The sequence below is a fragment of the Formica exsecta genome, unplaced genomic scaffold (genome assembly GCF_003651465.1).
Source record: "Formica exsecta isolate Colony F162 unplaced genomic scaffold, ASM365146v1 scaffold3, whole genome shotgun sequence".
Taxonomy (NCBI): domain Eukaryota; kingdom Metazoa; phylum Arthropoda; class Insecta; order Hymenoptera; family Formicidae; genus Formica; species Formica exsecta.
In genome coordinates, this window is record NW_021850256.1 from 1,296,535 (window position 1) to 1,314,306 (window position 17,772).

Genomic DNA, 17,772 nt, shown 5'->3' on the forward strand with positions numbered 1-17,772 from the left:
AAGAAAGATAATTACACATGGAGATCGCGTTTTTTTTCAATTTCTGAATATTTATAAAGGTTTGATATATTAGATTTAATTATAGGTTTAATAAATATATTAAAAAAATTATAGGTTTTTGTCAATAACTATTTTAATGCAAATATTTATGTTAAAAATATGATTCAAATATTACCTGTAATCTTCCTTCAAGATTCGTCTTGCCACCGAGAAGCCTTACTGGTACAGGCTCCACTTCATCAATTTGACTTGTATCTTCTTCCATGACGAGGGTTTCGTTGTTTGGTAATATAGTGAGCTCTTCCTTCAAAGTAAATAAGATGTCGCTTGGTCTTTTACCGTGCGCATCAAATTTGCCGGCTACCATTATTCCGATGGACGGTGGAAAGCGTAGCGTAACGCCCGGTTGCAATATCAATTTGCCGCCTGGTCTTACATTGATATCACGCTCGACAATGTACTCTCCGGCTCTTAATTGCTCATGGCCGTCAACCTCACCACCGACTAGATTCGTGCCAGGTGTGACAAATTGTGATACAAATGTCGGATTTGGGATTATAGTATTTGCACTGGGGTTACTGCTGTGCAGCAAGTAAGGCAAATACTCAATCTTAGCGAGATTGTATCTGTCTTTCCTAGACAAATAAAAATTATAATTATATCTCGCGCTATGTTATAGTTTGTGCAGTAATAAGATTTAGAAAGTAACATACCTGTGGAATAATCGATCAAATATTTTCTTTTCCTCTCCAGATCCTAACCAGTTGTAAGTACAATTGATAATTTTGCTCTGATCTTCCAAGTGGGAACCGATTTCGTAACGTGACTCGGGATTGTGCAAAATGTTACGGAAAACTTCGACATTGCTCGAAGATACAACAATAACAGCGGCTACTCTCGAGCGCGGTATCAATTTGACATTCGATATGTTACCATTGTCAAACAATTCCCTGACATGATTATCACGCAAGAAGTTCCTTGTAAATAGTATGTTTTGCACATCGCTATAAGGCGATAAACCGACGCTAACTATAAAGGTGCCCTGATTATTATAAAACTCATTATGTCGAATCACGATCTTCGCGGGCAAAACATTAAATTCCTCATAGAGCGGATTTTTTATCATAATCCCGCCGCTCGCTTGATCTCTGAAGTGATTGTATTCTATTGTAGCGTCGAGATTGAGCGCTGGACTTAGTTTAATGCCCAATTTTGCATTTCTTATGAACGAGTTGTATCCGATCTGCAGCTTCATTAAACCATTGTCTTTTCTCCAACTGGATTCCACCTGTAGCGCTGTCTCGAGGCTGGTGTTAAACCAATTGCCTGTTACATTTACGTACGAGTTGCCGGTTGAATTGCCTATCTGTTGCCAAAAAAGGGTCAATGTTGACTTACCGCAAGTATCAAGATACACACATACTCAATCATAAAGTCAAACAAAATACATATAATCGTACAAAATATTCATACACATTCTATATTTGCACTTACCAAAACACCAATATCCTTATTACGAAATATCTGCGAGTATTCGATCACGGTCGACTGATTGAAGTGTACATATTCGGTAGCAGAGCTGTCATTCAACCACATCGCGAAACCGAAACCGCGATTAGACGATATACTGCTATGTGATACATTACGATTGCCGCCCGTAACAGTGATATTAACGCCGTCCCCTTGATTGAACGAAATACGACTGTCAGTGATGTTGACATCCATTGCACCACCTAATACATGCACACCAGCTACGTGTTCATTATTTGATATCGAAGTCTCATGAATGTTTAAGGCCGACCTAAGCTTCTCCACGACAATGCCGCGACCATTATTACCGGCTATCGTACTGCCAGTCACATTGAGATCATACGTTTTCTCTGCGAAAAAAGGGAAACATTAAATATCTTTTATCAATATAATTTGAAGAAGGGTTTATGTTATCTAAGATAGTGCGTAAACTCCCTAGACTTACTGTAACCCGATGACAATCGCACAAACACGATGGTATTAGTTCGAGGTTCAGCTATAAAATTTATGAAGAGATTCTGACGCGTTGAAGTCACACTTTGCGGTAACGTTCCATTTCTGACTTTAACTCTAGCCAAGAGTTTTTCCACCCCACTTATACCATCGTACACTTCCACAATGGCGCTGTCATTCCTATCGGTTTCCATTTGCAAAAAATGCATTGTCAAAAGATGGCCCGACATTGTGAAGATGTGCTGTGTAATATTAAAATAATGTTTAATAATATTATCGCTATTGAGATTTCACATGCGAAGTACAATGCTATTTTTACTGATAACGATAAGTATAATGCTCACTTGCGGACATCGTTTTACATTGGGCGCATATTTATTCTGTTCCATGGATATAGTGACAGGAAAGGTTTGACTAGCCGTCATAGGGAAGGTGCACAGATCAAATATGTCGGTACGATCTAACTTGTCGTCCGGTCGTTCGTCCGTGTGCACGTATTTTATTCCATCCGCTCCATTATAAAGTATCGTACAGTCATTGATATTCGTCATGCCGGACGAGCTATTTACATAAATCCCGTAACCTGTAACAATAAGTGTACAATACATGACATAACATTCAATATGGCATTTCCAAAGAATACAAGATATAATATATAATATATAATAAATGACAAGAATTATGTTTTACCTCTATTATATTGCACGGTACAGTTGTTCATTATAACGGGCGCATCTGGCGAGGTAACATTGATAGCCGTGAAGGCTGAATGAAGAACAGAAGTCGACTCCATTATCGGTGGTACTCCTTCCACATGAATCGCCGACGTTATATTATATTCCCTCCCAGTTCCAGCATATCTATTTACCGGATCAAATTTTTATATTTTATAGTATGTCCTATTTTATATATAGGGTATCTGATAATAATCGCCCCACCGGTAATGTGCAGGTAGAGCGGATTAAACCGAGTAGGAAAGTCCTCTACCGTTTTGCGGTCTTCGCAATAATTAATGAGAAATTAATTTAAAAAGATTGGCCAATTCGCGCGAGTATTACCGCACGGTGGGGCGATTATTATCAGACACCCTGTATATTAAATTGTAGTAACCCATATGTTTGCGGAAAAACTAATAAAAGACGCACACTGCAGATATATGTAGAGGAGTCACTACTCTCTGACAAGAGGTACGAATTAGAGAGATGAAGAGATATATTTTATATATTGCATAAATGTCCGTCGATGTTTCGTTTGAAAATACTTACTCGATTACTGTGTTTCGCAGGATTGATTTCGACTGACGCACATAAAGTGTATTCTCTTGGATAAGTACTTTGTCATGCAACGCGTCTTCGAATCGTATCCCTCGCCAATGCTTAATCGCCTTAGTCGTACCATCGTGACGAGATAGACAAGAGATACCCAGATCGGGGTGATAATCTAAAATTTAATACCAACTTTTTTTTCACTAATGGGTTCATGGCACAGTAAATTCTGTCTTTTATTCAACAATTAAAATAACACGCATCATATAATCTTTACTACAAAATTAATATTCGGCAAAAAAATTTACAACTTACCGCAAACACCGGCGCCCAATTGTCTTTCCGACCAACGTTCGCAATTCGTCAGCGAAGGCTCGGTACCACGACATCCTGGTTCTTCGTAAAGAAGACGCGGCTTGGAGGGCCATTGTCTGTCGACCCACGACCACCACTGCCCACCCTGATAGCCAAGCTGCCGGCAAGCTGTCTCCAAATCTGCACGAGTCCAACTGCAATAAAATTTACATACATAAAATATCTACATTGTTGTCACATTACGTTTATTGATTACATACTTCCGCGAATTTGTGCAAACGGAACGCCAGCTGCCTCGATGAAAAAGCTGCAGTCTACCCGCTAACGGATTCGGTCCGTCCACAAGGCGTATCAAAGGTGGTGGAAGGGCTGGAACTTGCGTTTCCACTTCCGCCGCGGTCAGAAGAATCGGCGCGTGTGTTTCACCCTTTTAATATATAAATGCCACATTTATAATCATTACAAAAAGATAAATGAAAACTCCTATTCTTTTATATCATTATTATAATTTACAGTTCGCGTTAAAACAAAACTTTCAGAGGTAGACTGTAAGAGCAACTGTAACAAGAAAATTCCATTTTTTCTATTTAATATTTGGTGTATTTTAATTGCATCGTTATGTTACATGTATGTAGTACATTAGAAAAAGGACTGAAAAGAAATTCAATAATATTTCGAGATCAGATATTTTTAAAATTCTCATGGCACGTTGTTAAAGTAAATATATTAAAATAATAATAAAAGGTTTAGCGCGCGCGCTAAACCTAGACTTGCTAAAGACTTGATTATATATAGTCATTTCCATCAAGAATCGATAGCATCGTTGATACTGTTAACTGATAACGGATTGAAGTCATGTCGTTGCGTTATCAGCGAAGTTTTATGTAGAGATGGATAGAGCGCAGAGTATATAAAAGAATGTGTTTCACATATATATATATCAGGTGATTGCATAAGTTCGTGCCCGATTTAAATATAAACTTCAATAGATTATATTTAATAATTGATTACTATTAATTAATCTGTATATAAGATAATATATTAAATAATAAATCTTGTTTTATTATATGACAAACTATATAAATATTAGAAAAATTCTTCTCTCTGTTCTCTTTTCCAAAAAGTAATGATATATATTAATCTCGCGTGTTTTTAAATAGACGTAATTTTATTTCAAATGGATTTTTTTTTTGTCGTATATGCGTAATAATTTTATATCTTTCGTTTCCTCGGTTTCAATTCATTCTTCCAGTATAATCGTCATAACTGTCGAATATCTCTGGTTGAATGTATGTTACAGATTATTGTCGACTTATCACTAGCAAACGAGTCATCCACGTAGTTTCTACTAATAAGCTTTTACGAGATATGATTTTACGAAAATAAAAAGTAATTGTCATCGAAATACCGATAGTAATGTCGAATCTCATTAGTTGTCATCGAACACTAAAGTAATGTTTGACAATTGATGATACACGATTTACGATCGTAAACCATTTTGTTCAAGATATTTTCCGCGAGAGATTCCGTTCAAAATATTCTATATTTAAACTACCCGTTATTGAAAATCATATTATAGTTATTTTATAAAATTAAGTCAAATTTATGGAAGAAAATAAAACTATATACTATACACATAGGTGTGTATGTGTATATATATATAATACAAATTAAAAAGAAAAATATTGTATATATGTGTGTATATAATTTTTTTTTTCTTAGTTTGTAATTATATCTTATCAAAGAATAATAATAATCGTCAAAAAAATATTAAGTAGCACGTTAATACCTATCATTGCAGCAAATATTTTTTTTGTTCTTCTTTTTTATTTAATAATAACCAAACTAGAAAAAGTTTTAAAAAACATTGTGTTTTAGTTCAATTCAATAAATGTAACCGCGAAAGAATGCAAAGCTATAGATGTATGACAGGAAAGGGATCCCTTTATACTTTATATTATACGAAGAGCGGAGAACGCCAGTTAACCGGAAATGTTACAAACACGCGAGCATCGTTGCGTTTATTGTTGCATTATTGGTGTATGTAATAAAATAGTATTCATATTTGTCTACGTATTAATGCTTGCTGCAGGTATTATTTTGTTGCTATTTTAATTGCAAGTTGCACTATGTAACAATTTTAAAAGAGGAGAAGGGCACACGCGTGATCAAATATTCTACAGGTATTCTCAGATTTTACACACAGCACTATATAAAAAGTTTATTAAAATATTTAAAACTAAAAAAAAAAAAATCATTAAAATATTTTAAATATGCAATGTTTGTGAAATCAAGTAATGGAAAAAGAATGTTGAAACGGATAAATTATCAGTAAAAATGATCTACAAAATAAATAAATATTTTAATTATCAACATTAAGAAAAATAGAAATATATGTTCTCAGTTTTAGAAAATATCATAATAACCCACATTAATGTACTTACAGAGATAAGAATGGATATGCAGCGATTATTCATGAATGAGTAATCATTTGCTGATTTACCGCTTAATCTATTTAGAATACTATATATCACTCTGATGCAAGATGTGAGTGTAGCGCGCTATATCTCTAATAAAGAGGATTAGGTGTCCTGGAAGAGGCAGGAACAAGCAGTTGTTCTAATCTCTGTAAATGGATATTTCTCTTATTCGCACGTTTCTGCCGGTGTCGGGAGGGCTAGTTGTAGAAAGCACTAATCGAATGATTAAGAACAGCGTGCAGACCGCACAGCTGTCTCGGCCGATTCAGCGACAACACTGTCTCTAAATGCTTCCAGGTCGGCGGTTCTTGCCCTCGCACGATTAACTTATGACCCCACATAATCCTCTTAAAAGCTCAACAGAGTGCCAAGACCTTCGGCATCGCTCTTGGCACGAATAAAACGGCGTAGCTGAAATTCTTCCTATGTAAAAGCTGTATAAACGCGGGATTTATGTTAAAAAAAAAAAGAAAACCGAGCGATGAGTTAAATTAAGTAAAGAAGAGAGATTTTACATTTGGGGAAAGAGGATGAGAAAAGAATTTAATGTCAAATCCCTCCCCACGGACAGCCTCCCCTCCCTATAGTCGAAATTTCGCTGGAATTGCAATTCACAATTTTCTGAGAACAATTTATCTTTAAGTCATCTTTTTCCTATATACATGCAATAACACGTGCACAGTTACACTGCGATGAGTCATGTTCATTCAACGTTAAAATATACACATACTATCGATAGTCATATATTTCTCGTCTCGAGAAACATTCGTCTAACTTTCTCTAGAAAAAGTGTTCTCTATTTTATTTTTAGAGACTCTATTGTTGATCATTACCTTGGCAATTATGATACCGCGGATGGTGATGCCGATCATGGGACCGAAGCGAATTTGCACACCAGGTTCTATGATGAGTTTGCCATCTCTCTCGATGAACAGATCCTCGCGCAACAAATAAGGGCTCTTCGATATTGACAGTATCCTTTCACCACGAACAACACGGCCACCGTGCAGCTCGTATAAACCGTTGTTGCTTATTGTGCTAGTGTTCCCCAGCGCAGTTGGTTCCGTATAATAGATCGATGTTTGTTCATATCTATCATCTAACCGGGCTCCGGTGGTTAAAACAGCCAGAATCGGCAGCAAAATGCATAACCAGTGCATTTTTCGGCGCATATTTTTGTCATCAAATGGTTCGAATCATCGGTGTATATGTCATTAAATGGAATTTACGAGAGAGACGAGATCAACCACTCACTCCATTGTCCTTTATTCGCTGTTAGTGAATGGATAACCGGCACTCTTGAAGTTTGACGTTTGGATGAAATTGTCGTCTTTACAATATTTCTAAATAAAAGTTCATTGCACGATTTCTTGATATATTACACATAGAATGAACACATATTCCAATTAAGCTTTATATGAACACGTATAGACGATAGAACGATCTGTGGCGTGCACTCATGTCGATAAAGCCTTCACTTCACGAGAATCATTCACTTATCACTGGCTGATCCTTGATGTGTCATTCGCCAATCCGTGTACGTTATACATCTCTATTCCTCATGTCGTGTAATATGTTATACTTTCATTGACTGAGTATGAACTTAGACACAAGTATGAACTTAGACGCTTCGGGTACAATTATTTATATGAAGAAACGCTTGATGCTCACTCGTATCTTCGTGATGAATAAAATAACTGTTGTATACATAATATCCGGCAGATTCTCCTAAAAAAATAATTAATGCACCTTATATGTAACTGTAAAAATGCTGGCTTTTCAAAACAATTGGATTAGCATAACAACAAATTTAAAAAAAGGGACTTATAAAAATACATAAAATAAAATATTGATCAAAGCATTTATCAAACTATTTTATCATAGTGTGCTATCTTTTACTATTATGATAAACAGAGAAATTGACCAAAACTTTATATATACATAAAAATAATAATGCTAAATTAATTCTATAATCTTAATCTTTAATAGATTTAAGGTCAGTTTCTTCTTATAGTGACAATGAAATTTAATCCCATTTTTAATAACTTTTTCATTTTTGGTATTGAATATTTTAATAAATCTAAACTTTAAATTTTATGAAAATCAACTTAAAATTAAATAAGAACTAAGATTTTATTATTTATATATATATTTCTACCTTTGAACCTCCAAATTTTTCCTTTACATGTTTATATCACAGAAATTTTTCCTCTCTTTAAATCCTTATAATTTAGATGTTATAGATTTCTTATCTTTTTATACTCAGGAAAAGCTTGAGAACAAAATAAATAAATAAATAACCGTTACAAAGATTAATGATTTTGTTTTCTCAGAATCACTTTACATAATTTATTATTATTCTGCACATCTCATGTTACTCTATCGTTGTTATTCTTCACATCTCGCGCGAAGACAATCGCAGACATAATGAATCCTCTTTGAATTTTAAATACGAAAAAAACATTCTTCCTGGTAACGTTGGCTGCTCTTTTAAATTCTCGCGAGTCTTGATCATTCATCACTGCTCATTATATATCTATTAATTAATATCATGTCCTTCATACACGTGTGTGAATACGTCGTGTGAATGAATCTCGACATGACGCAGCCAAACAAGGAATAAGCTAAACAAGGAGATCAATGATTTTCCGCAACACTTACCTACGCTATATCCTCGGTCACTCTCAGACGCGGATTCGAATTCGAGCGGCAGCTTCCTGCTTTTTCACGCATCAGGAACAACGAACTGCACGCGTAACGCCGCCGTTATTCGCGCTCCGCTTGACGAAATCTCGTTTTTCACATAAATCGCGAAAGGCCGTTTTCATAGTAGCCGTTACTAGCGCGTCTCCTAACTTATGCGACTTTCATCCGTCAAAATCGAATTCGAAATCGAGTCGCTCGATTATACGCGTCGATCCCGCGTCCGTTTACTCCCCGTAGATCACCGCCAACGACGCCGATCGATCGATCGCGTCAGGTATGCGGATCCGCTAAATCTTCTTGGCCGCGGCGACGCGATGCCATCGTCGGATCATCGGCGAAAAAAATCGGTACTCGCCTGCATCTGGATGGGCTTTATCGAAATCGTGGGCGCGGTTTTGTCACTTTACGCGTACGCACACGGATTCCTTGTCGCGATCGCCCCTTGCGCAATTTGTCACCGTCTCATATAAAGGTACTACGGCCACTACTACCGCGATCACCATGGTGCACTCACTGGTAGCGCGCTGACGCTACACCTACTACGATCCGAGCTGTAGAATGAGTCACGTGATGCACCGAGCATGTAGTACGTCACGCAGCTTGTGAAACAGGTGAGTCTCTCCCAACACTATACTGGGTGTTCCAGAACCATTCTCGTATCTTTTTTTTTTTTCCGTAATTTCTTCGATGAATCTTGGACTTTGATCAATTTTTGAAACATCTGCGATTTTTCACGTTTAACAATTGAATTATCGAAAACTTTTTTCAGAATAGAAAATAAACGAGAAGGTCGTATTTTCTTCGGAACATTTATTCTGACAAATTTTACGTTAGCGGAATATTTTAATTTGAGAAGCTTAGAATTAGTAAATATAAAAAATATTAAAAATTAGAAAGGCGCAATAAACGATGATCTTTTAATGATGATGTTTTATAAAACATCACGCGCAGCTAATAAAATATTAATAAATCTATAATACTTCTCCACATTTTTGATTCATAATTATGCATCTAGCACGGATATGAACCAACCGTCCGTTTTACCGTGGCACCGAAAAGTGAATCTGGCCATGCAGTTTCGTCGGCTCTAAAATGGATCTAGTTGGCACTACTGTATCAGCTAGGAAAAATCGTCTTGCGAACAAACAGTGGCTCCTAGGCTTCTCTCTGGTTGTATGCACGACGATCTCAATCGGAAATACTGATTGGCTATTATTGCAAGAAACTTTCAGAACCCTAGAAATTCTCTATCCGATAGCCAATCGGTATGTCCGATAAACTCGTGTGTATAACAAGTGTAAAAGCACCTTGATAGCAAACGACTGTTTCGTTTCATTCTATTGCCTTGCGCAAGACGTCAAGTGAAAACGTTTGTCCCGGCAAACGTTTCAATTTCTTCAATTTTAGGTGAGTGCAATAAAAATCAATATCGCCATTTTCCGTAACCGCAAAGTTATGTAGTTACCGTTGCGTATTGTTTTCGATCTTTGTACCGTCGCTGAGACAATAAAATTGTTTGCGTTCTTGTTCCAAGAACGCCCGCCAAGAAACCTTTAGCTGACGAGGTGTGTATGATACAAAAATTTACCGGGTGACGATATAACTATATATTGTGACATAACCTGATTTGACAAAAAATAAAAAATGATGTAAATGATCTATAAATATTATGTTTTTTTACTCCAAGTTTTACAAAAGATAAAAATTTATGCTTAATAATAATTTTAAGAAAAACTCGCTGTAAGTTTAGCTGTCCTCTTAAAGTGTCTAATACACAGTAGAAAGTACAATTTTATCTGTATATCTTCTGCTTTTGACAAAAATGTTGAATATATAACATTATTTGTCAGATACAAAAAATTTAATTATATTACAATATAAGACACCAAAATTTCGTTTATACAAGTAACAATATACTTTACTGTAATGTAATACAATTTCCTTTCTCATACAGAAAACACACCGACAAAAATGTCAGGTAAACGGTCTGCAACAACAGAATTGAATCATGATAATTGGAATGAAGAGAACGAACCAGAAGAGGCAGGTACATTTGCAAAAGCAGCAGATGATATACTTGAAAAAAGAGTTATAAAAACAGCGAAACGTCGCTTTTCATCGAGGGATGTAAGTATATGTTTTAACTATTTTGTATCAATTCTATTTCTTTATTACTATTTTGTTTAACTTATTTTAGGGCGCTATGAAAAGCGCATTTGGAACATTTGCAGGTTTTAAAACTACTCCTGCAACCAGTTCGTCTCCATTTGGTTTTTTAGCTAGCGTAAGCACCACTTCTACTTTAACTACTTCTGCTGCATCAACGACAACTGTAAATGCAAGCAGCAGAAATATTGCAAGCAATGGTTCTAAAATTCCTGAAAAAGATGCAAATAAAATGGAAGATACAATTAAAGCGCAGACACTGTCGAGTACAAGTTCAAGCAAAACAATTTTGACCAAGAAAGAGAATGAAAAGACAAAGCGTTATTCGTCAGATTATTACGCGAAGTTAAAGGGACTGAACGAGAGTGTCGCTACATGGATAAAAACTCATGTAGATGCAAATCCATTTTGTATATTAACACCTATATTTAAGGATTATGAGAAATATTTGAAGGAGATTACATCGAAAGAGAGCACCAAGACACAGGCATCGCATACTCCACAATGTATAACACAGGCTGCACAAAATGATAACCAAAAGGATACAAGTACAGAGAAAAAACTTGAAACTTCTTCATTTGACACCTCAAATGCAAATACAAAATCTGCTTCAACTGTAGCAACAGAGTGGAAGCCCGAAAAGTCGATATTTTCCAACATTGCTGCAAATACAAAATCGATATTTGGCAATACAGAACAGAGAATGGAAAGTCCTAAATCTGTATTCACCAATGCGGATGCAACATCTGATAAAGGTAGATCTATTTTTGGAAACATAGAATCGAATGTTGCTGCTAAAAGTATATTTGGTAATGCAAATGTGGAAAGTAATCCTTTCTTGCACAAATCCTCTGCCGTTTCGGACGGAGGCAAGACGGACGAAGAGGATGCGACATCCAATACAAAGTCCGTTGCTCCCACCTTTCCAGTTTCCACTTTTAGTTTTGGGCAAAGTTCCACTACCAATAACGTGACTGCTGGGTTTAGTTTTGGAAGGTAATTTGTTCATTAATTTGCTTATAATTTCTTTATGTGAGATGTAATGTATTTTTTAATGATTTTACAGTGCAAAGCCATTTTCGTTTGCCCCTCAGGCAGTGAAACCACAAGATTCCGAGGATAAAACAGATAATGAAAATAAAGATAAAGATGAAGAAGATGAAGAACCACCAAAACCAGATTTCAAACCAGTAACCGAAGAAGGTGCTGTTTATGAACAACGGTATGTCATAATTTTTACATTGTAATATAATCAGTTGTTAAGATAGAAACTACATCATACATTTTTAAAAGTAGGATTATGTACTTTTTTTTGTTGTAACTTAATTAAGTTCATAATTTTTTTTATAGATGTAAAGTATATATAAAGAAAAATGACAACTTTAGTGACAGAGGTGTCGGGATGTTATATTTGAAACCAACACCAAATGGAAAGACGCAATTGATAGTACGAGCCGATACTGCTTTGGGCAACTTGTTACTCAATATTTTGTTAACTCAAAGTATTCCCATCAAACGCATGAACAAGAACACGATAATGTTAGTCTGTCTACCGATGCCAGATTCTTCACCACCACCAGTCCCAATGCTGTTAAGAGTGAAAACTAGTGAGGTTGCGGATGAACTATTTGAAACATTGAATAAACATAAAAAGTAGAAAATTAAATAAATAAAAGATGACGCTGATCGGAACAAAGATGATTTTTTTGACACAATGTTAAGAATGGATAAATCCTAATTCATACATAACAGAAAATTTGTTTATTAATCAATAAGGTTTATGTCAAGCTTCATTATTCTGTTCATCATTCCATAAAATAAAATTTGTAAATGTAAATTATGCGAATACCTAGAAAAATACATAATATTTAAAGATTACTAATCATCAGTAAAATTGCAAGCAAACAGAGATTTCACGATTAAAAAATGGTACATTTTTTCCAATTCTTATTTCATCTATGCAGATATTGTACAAAAATGTAATTAACATATATATCTTACTAGATTCTATATCTAATAAGAGATATATTCTAATAAGAGATATATATAATCTTATTATTTCTCAAAGGATATCTCTATACTTACATGTATGGCGCTATTTGGAATGATTGTTGCTAATGTAATCAATAATGTAAGAATAATACATTGAACATATATGTACATAGTAGGAACACAATAGTATATATTGCAAAATAGGTGATTTATGCATGTAATGGTTGATGAAATATTCTGTACTATTAATTATAAGTACAAAAAAATACAGATTACATGGAATTACCTGATATTTATTGCATCATTTTTTTATTAAACAAAATCCTTGACTTATTACAAACAAATAAGCAAATATCTGATGCCATTATTTTATATATTGATATATTGTGTAGTAATGTAATAAAACAAAATTTGTATAATTATATTATCAAGTAGAGATTGTGCATAATAAAAAATTAATGAATGTTGGTTTGGTTACAGGATAAGAAGACATTGATTTTATAATACATAAGGTTGTAAATTATCAATATTTTATACTTTGTCGTTATTTATACATTTATTATATGTACTTGGCGAAATTATTTCTATCCCAAAATTTTATCTCTTTCAAAAGTATATATTTTCTTTGGATTATACACGACTATTATATATAAATATACAAGGAATATATTAAACAATGTACTATTCTTTTCATAATACATGCGAGAAAAATAATAATATCGTCACGAACAATTTTTTAGATAAAAATTGATTAAAAAACATCTAATATTTGTATGATATATACTAAATTTCTTATAATTAGCTGAAGCCTTTAAATTGCGTCTGTATCCCCGAAATCTCTCGTATATATATATAACGATTTTTTTGTGTTATCTATATAAATCTATACCACTATATAAAAGCTTAGGAAGCTTTTCAGATTTCACAGAATTTAATTTTTGCTACTCAAATATATTTACACGTGTTGCATCCAATTTAATAATTCCTTGTTGCTTATGTTTATATCTAGAATAGAATTATACATACAGTATGTAAAAATCTGAAACATGAACATTCTTAGATGCTTAACATGTTCAATAATATTCAACGATATACAAGTTTTTGTCTAATGTAAATATTTCACATGTGTTGTGAAATTGAAGAGAATAGATACATTCTGTATATACAAAACTAATATAATTGCTTAGATCCTATATATTGTGTAGACATATAATTTACATAACAATATATTATTAATATGGCCTATACAAGAGGAGAAAATAATCAGATTTTTTTTAATAGAAAATTATGGTGCCATGTGATCGCCTGTGTACTGTTTGTCAATTGTACTATTATACGCTTCATGAAAATGTTGTACGATATAATGTATGTATAAACAGTTACTTTTTCAAGTTCTTTGAGCCATAAACGGTGTTAAAGCACCCATTTGTCCTAGGCCTAGTTGAATGTGCTGCATATGAATTTCTACACAGTTTTGAAACACTTGTTGATTCTGTGGACTGAGTTTTGATCTTATCTGCTCCATAGTACCTTGCAAGACTTTGAGCTCATATGCATTTCGATCAGAATCTGATAAGCTCTGTGTTATGCAAAAATATTAAGAAAAAATATTTTTAGCATCAAACAAATGAAAATATAAAACAAATTTATTTGAAATATCGATTTATTTTACCTTTACTTGTAACATCAGCGCAGTCAAATCCGTCACCAATTGATTCATCTTTCCTGGTGCTTTGTCATTTATCATGTTATTTCTAGCGACCATGTCTGCCGCTTCTTGCTTACATTTTTCTCGGAGATGCGATGGGGCTAACATCGCCGCCACGCTAGGTTCGGGCGCCATTTCCTGACACAATTCTTGTATATCGTTCAAAAAATCTTGTAGGGCTCCATTCATTCTTTCTAATTCGACGACAATTCTGAAAACGACAGGATATAACAAAGATGTGATTTATTAAGCATGATTTATCATTAAGCATCTCTATACACATATGATTAGTCCATATATATCATACCCTGCATATCTTCTTTCAAAATCAGGAGGTAACGATTCTCCGAACGAACGTCTCTTTTCAGCTTCTCCATTCATTTCTTTCAATTTTTTAATTTTAATCTTTTTATTTGCAAGTATCTTATTCACCTTTACCATAAGTTCGAGTAATTTCAATGGATAACCGTTCATTGTGCCACCAATATGCGGTTTCTTCGGTATGGACACAGATGCATTGGATATCAAAGGATCGTTAGTTAATCGCGGGGATAGTTTCATTGTGTACGGCGGCGAAGGTACGTATTGTAAAGGCCGCGGTCTGAATTTCTGAGCAAACGATGCAACGCTGATCGTTTCCGGTGATTCGTTCGACTAGTATATTTTAAATAAAATACGTATTAATATAAAAGTGTATGCATGCCAAATTCGACATACATTTTTCGAAGAAGAAAATAAGCGACATACCAAAACTTCATAATCCGGAACACTATGCGTTCCTAGTCCAGCTCTCTCAAACGTGATTCTATAGGTATTATTGCTAGTATCGACGGCGTCGATGCTTCCAGTGAACAAACCATCTTGAGGTTTCCTCAATCTCGCTGTCACTTTTGTACCAATTACTAATTGCAACGGTATTTCAGATGGCAAATCCTTGAAGCTATTTATGTCTGCTGTTTTCCTCTGCTGCAGCATCCGTATCTTTTGCCGTTTTCTCTCCAGTTCGCGTCTTTCCTCTTCAAAGAATGATTGTGAACATCTTCGTGGTTTGCCCATCATTCTTCTAATCTTACACCATTCCACACGTGTAAGTTTGCGAGTTTTCAATTGTGGAAATGATTCTTTCAGGCATATCATGAAGTCGTTATCGCCTTCGAATAATATCCTGCAAAAAAAAAAAACATTATGTAGTATTATGTGGAGTTTTCAATGGAAATGATTCTTTCAGGCATATCATGAAGTCGTTATCGCCTTCGAATAATATCCTGCAAAAAAAAAACATTATGTAGTATTATGTGAAAACTGTCTGCTACATATTTCTACAGGACTGTTATTAATATTTTTATTTTTCAATATACTCTTATTTTGTTATTATTTTTTTATACGTACTTATCAATATTGCTGTAAAACCACTCGTAACAGACCCATTTATGCGCCTTTGGCAGCTTTAATAAATTTCTCAGTCTCATACCAATTTTCTGTCCTATTTTTCGATCTGGTGATGTAGGTTGTGGCAACTTATCAGGTCCCTTCTCCTGCTTGATAGGAGTAGTTGTGGGAGTTGTTGGTTGTGACAAACTTGTACTTTTTTTCGGTTCATTCAATATCTTGGTGTGTCTTTTCAATGGTGATGGACGTAACATCTTTTTAGGAGACTGTTTTGTCTCTACATTCAATGGATCCTTCTTGATCCTATGAATATGATTATATACATGTTTTATATTTTATATATTTAACCAATATTTATTCAATTATCATTAATTCCCATTTTTAAGTACAAAAAAGATAGTTTACCTATGATGTGGATGATTTATTAAGACATCATCATAGAATAACTTGTTTTTTTTCCTAATTCTTGCAGGCATTCCTCTGCGGTTTAACACTTGCACTGGTTGTGTCGGGGGATTCGGTTTGGCAGGTGGTTGAGTGCCTACTCTTTGTAAACCAAGAGCTGCTGGTCCAAGTTCTGGTATTGGTTCAGGTTCCTCAGTATCCATTTGTTGATCCATTGAGTGATTCGAAATATGCTGCTCATCCATGTCCATCGTATCGTCATTGATTATTTCCGTTTTAATTTCATCAACCGATGGATATCCACCATTTTTTATGGATAGTAATGTTTCGGCAGATTCATCTAAACAAATTTGTTTCAAACTGATATATATATGTATATGATTGAATACAATAATTTTCTTAAAATTAAAATTTATGAATCATATATACATAACATAGTTATCTCTATAAATAAAATTACTAATGCTTAAATAAAAATTATTACAATAGTTACATACAACTCTAGCAATAGAGTATGTATAAAAGTTTATATAATTGTGCAAAAAGAATAAAGTTTTAAAAAAAGAATTTAAAAAATTATATATATACACACATTTGAACATTATAAGTTTCAATATATATCAAGTATTAAATTCATATTTTTTTATAAATTCAAAAATAAAAGACCAACTTTTCTCTTTCTTCTCTCTTCTCTAATTCAATTATAGGAAATAGGACATACTTTTGTTTCCTCATAAAACGCGATAGGATTTTATCCGAGGATAAATTTAAAAAGCGTTGTATATTATATCGATGGGAGATTGGCCAGAATATCGACCGTACAAACTATTCATATGGCGTAAGAAGTAACATAACCAAACACGAGTGTTTGGTAAACAGTCTACGCGCATGATGATCGAACGGAGCGTCCAGTTTATATCGCGGGACAACCGATCTAAATCGGCTCGTTAAGATATGAAACGCGGACAGTTCGCCGTCCGGTCCGATATGACGTATCGCTGGCATTAGATAGTCACGGCCGTCCCGCTTGAATCGTATGTTGGACATTTTTGAAATTTTAAACCCGACACGCTCCCGATCGCCGTTCGAACGGCGATTACGATCGCCACCATCACGTCTGATGGCGTGCGATCTACCAAATCGATAAATCGTGAACGCGGATTCCGCCGGGCCTGGTCGACGACGGCCACCGTGGCCACGCGTCGCGTTAATTTCATCGAAAATAACAGAAAGTTTACTCACTTTCAATCATGTCCGCCATGTTGACATCCAGTGATGCATCATGGGTACGCGGCGCGTACAGAGGCTCACGGTCCGCCATCTCGCGTCATTAAATCTGGTTGGTCCGCTATCGCGGGGTCGC

At 34.8% G+C, this 17,772-nt stretch overlaps 3 protein-coding genes across 6 annotated transcripts in view; 1 reads left to right on the forward strand and 2 right to left on the reverse strand.

Moving 5' to 3' along the window:
* The window catches only part of LOC115237587 (protein bark beetle), a 23,807-nt gene extending 14,453 nt beyond the window's left edge, over window positions 1-9,354 (reverse strand). The window contains exons 1-11 of the mRNA XM_029810734.1: window positions 8,705-9,354; window positions 6,877-7,771; window positions 3,824-3,990; window positions 3,564-3,757; window positions 3,249-3,423; window positions 2,674-2,843; window positions 2,328-2,566; window positions 1,976-2,225; window positions 1,495-1,880; window positions 714-1,366; window positions 176-635 (exon numbers count right to left, since the gene is read on the reverse strand). Of these exons, the coding sequence (XP_029666594.1) occupies window positions 176-635; window positions 714-1,366; window positions 1,495-1,880; window positions 1,976-2,225; window positions 2,328-2,566; window positions 2,674-2,843; window positions 3,249-3,423; window positions 3,564-3,757; window positions 3,824-3,990; window positions 6,877-7,215 (3,033 nt within the window). The 5' untranslated portion in view covers window positions 7,216-7,771; window positions 8,705-9,354. The remainder of the gene's footprint in view (window positions 1-175; window positions 636-713; window positions 1,367-1,494; window positions 1,881-1,975; window positions 2,226-2,327; window positions 2,567-2,673; window positions 2,844-3,248; window positions 3,424-3,563; window positions 3,758-3,823; window positions 3,991-6,876; window positions 7,772-8,704) is intronic.
* A 672-nt stretch (window positions 9,355-10,026) lies between these two features.
* Window positions 10,027-13,200, forward strand: LOC115237547 (nuclear pore complex protein Nup50). Of its 2 annotated transcripts, XM_029810660.1 has the most exons (6): window positions 10,057-10,156; window positions 10,284-10,314; window positions 10,704-10,876; window positions 10,947-11,911; window positions 11,982-12,137; window positions 12,266-13,200. In XM_029810660.1, the coding sequence occupies exons 3-6, from the start codon at window positions 10,721-10,723 to the stop codon at window positions 12,570-12,572; spliced, it is 1,584 nt and encodes a 527-aa protein (XP_029666520.1). In that variant the 5' UTR covers window positions 10,057-10,156; window positions 10,284-10,314; window positions 10,704-10,720; the 3' UTR covers window positions 12,573-13,200. The 2 variants fall into 2 exon arrangements, with proteins under 2 accessions (XP_029666519.1, XP_029666520.1); XM_029810659.1 differs by lacking the exon at window positions 10,284-10,314 and having other exon boundaries at window positions 10,027-10,156.
* Window positions 13,201-13,766: 566 nt separating this feature from the next.
* Window positions 13,767-17,720, reverse strand: LOC115237546 (protein lin-9 homolog). 3 transcript variants are annotated; one of them, XM_029810655.1, is made up of 7 exons: window positions 17,652-17,720; window positions 16,410-16,749; window positions 16,005-16,307; window positions 15,363-15,780; window positions 14,923-15,269; window positions 14,580-14,826; window positions 13,767-14,486 (listed from the first exon to the last, which is right to left on the reverse strand). In XM_029810655.1, exons 1-7 carry the CDS (start codon window positions 17,668-17,670, stop codon window positions 14,295-14,297), a joined length of 1,866 nt encoding a protein of 621 aa, XP_029666515.1. In that variant the 5' UTR covers window positions 17,671-17,720; the 3' UTR covers window positions 13,767-14,294. The 3 variants fall into 3 exon arrangements, with proteins under 3 accessions (XP_029666515.1, XP_029666517.1, XP_029666518.1); XM_029810657.1 differs by lacking the exon at window positions 17,652-17,720 and adding an exon at window positions 17,131-17,605; XM_029810658.1 differs by lacking the exon at window positions 17,652-17,720 and adding an exon at window positions 17,080-17,605.
* Between the last annotated feature and the right edge of the window lie 52 nt (window positions 17,721-17,772).

What these genes read in the sequence shown, in the direction of transcription:
- LOC115237546 (XM_029810655.1), bottom strand. An exon ending in TTCCGGATTATGAAGTTTTG is followed by an intron (nt 15,270 to 15,362) that starts GTATGTCGCTTA and finishes AAAATATACTAG; the next exon opens with TCGAACGAATCACCGGAAAC. An exon ending in TTTGAAAGAAGATATGCAGG is followed by an intron (nt 14,827 to 14,922) that starts GTATGATATATA and finishes TGTCGTTTTCAG; the next exon opens with AATTGTCGTCGAATTAGAAA.
- LOC115237547 (XM_029810659.1), top strand. Translation starts at nt 10,721, where the DNA reads ATGTCAGGTAAACGGTCTGCAACAACAGAATTGAATCATGATAATTGG. An exon ending in GTCGCTTTTCATCGAGGGAT is followed by an intron (nt 10,877 to 10,946) that starts GTAAGTATATGT and finishes AACTTATTTTAG; the next exon opens with GGCGCTATGAAAAGCGCATT. An exon ending in GCTGGGTTTAGTTTTGGAAG is followed by an intron (nt 11,912 to 11,981) that starts GTAATTTGTTCA and finishes ATGATTTTACAG; the next exon opens with TGCAAAGCCATTTTCGTTTG.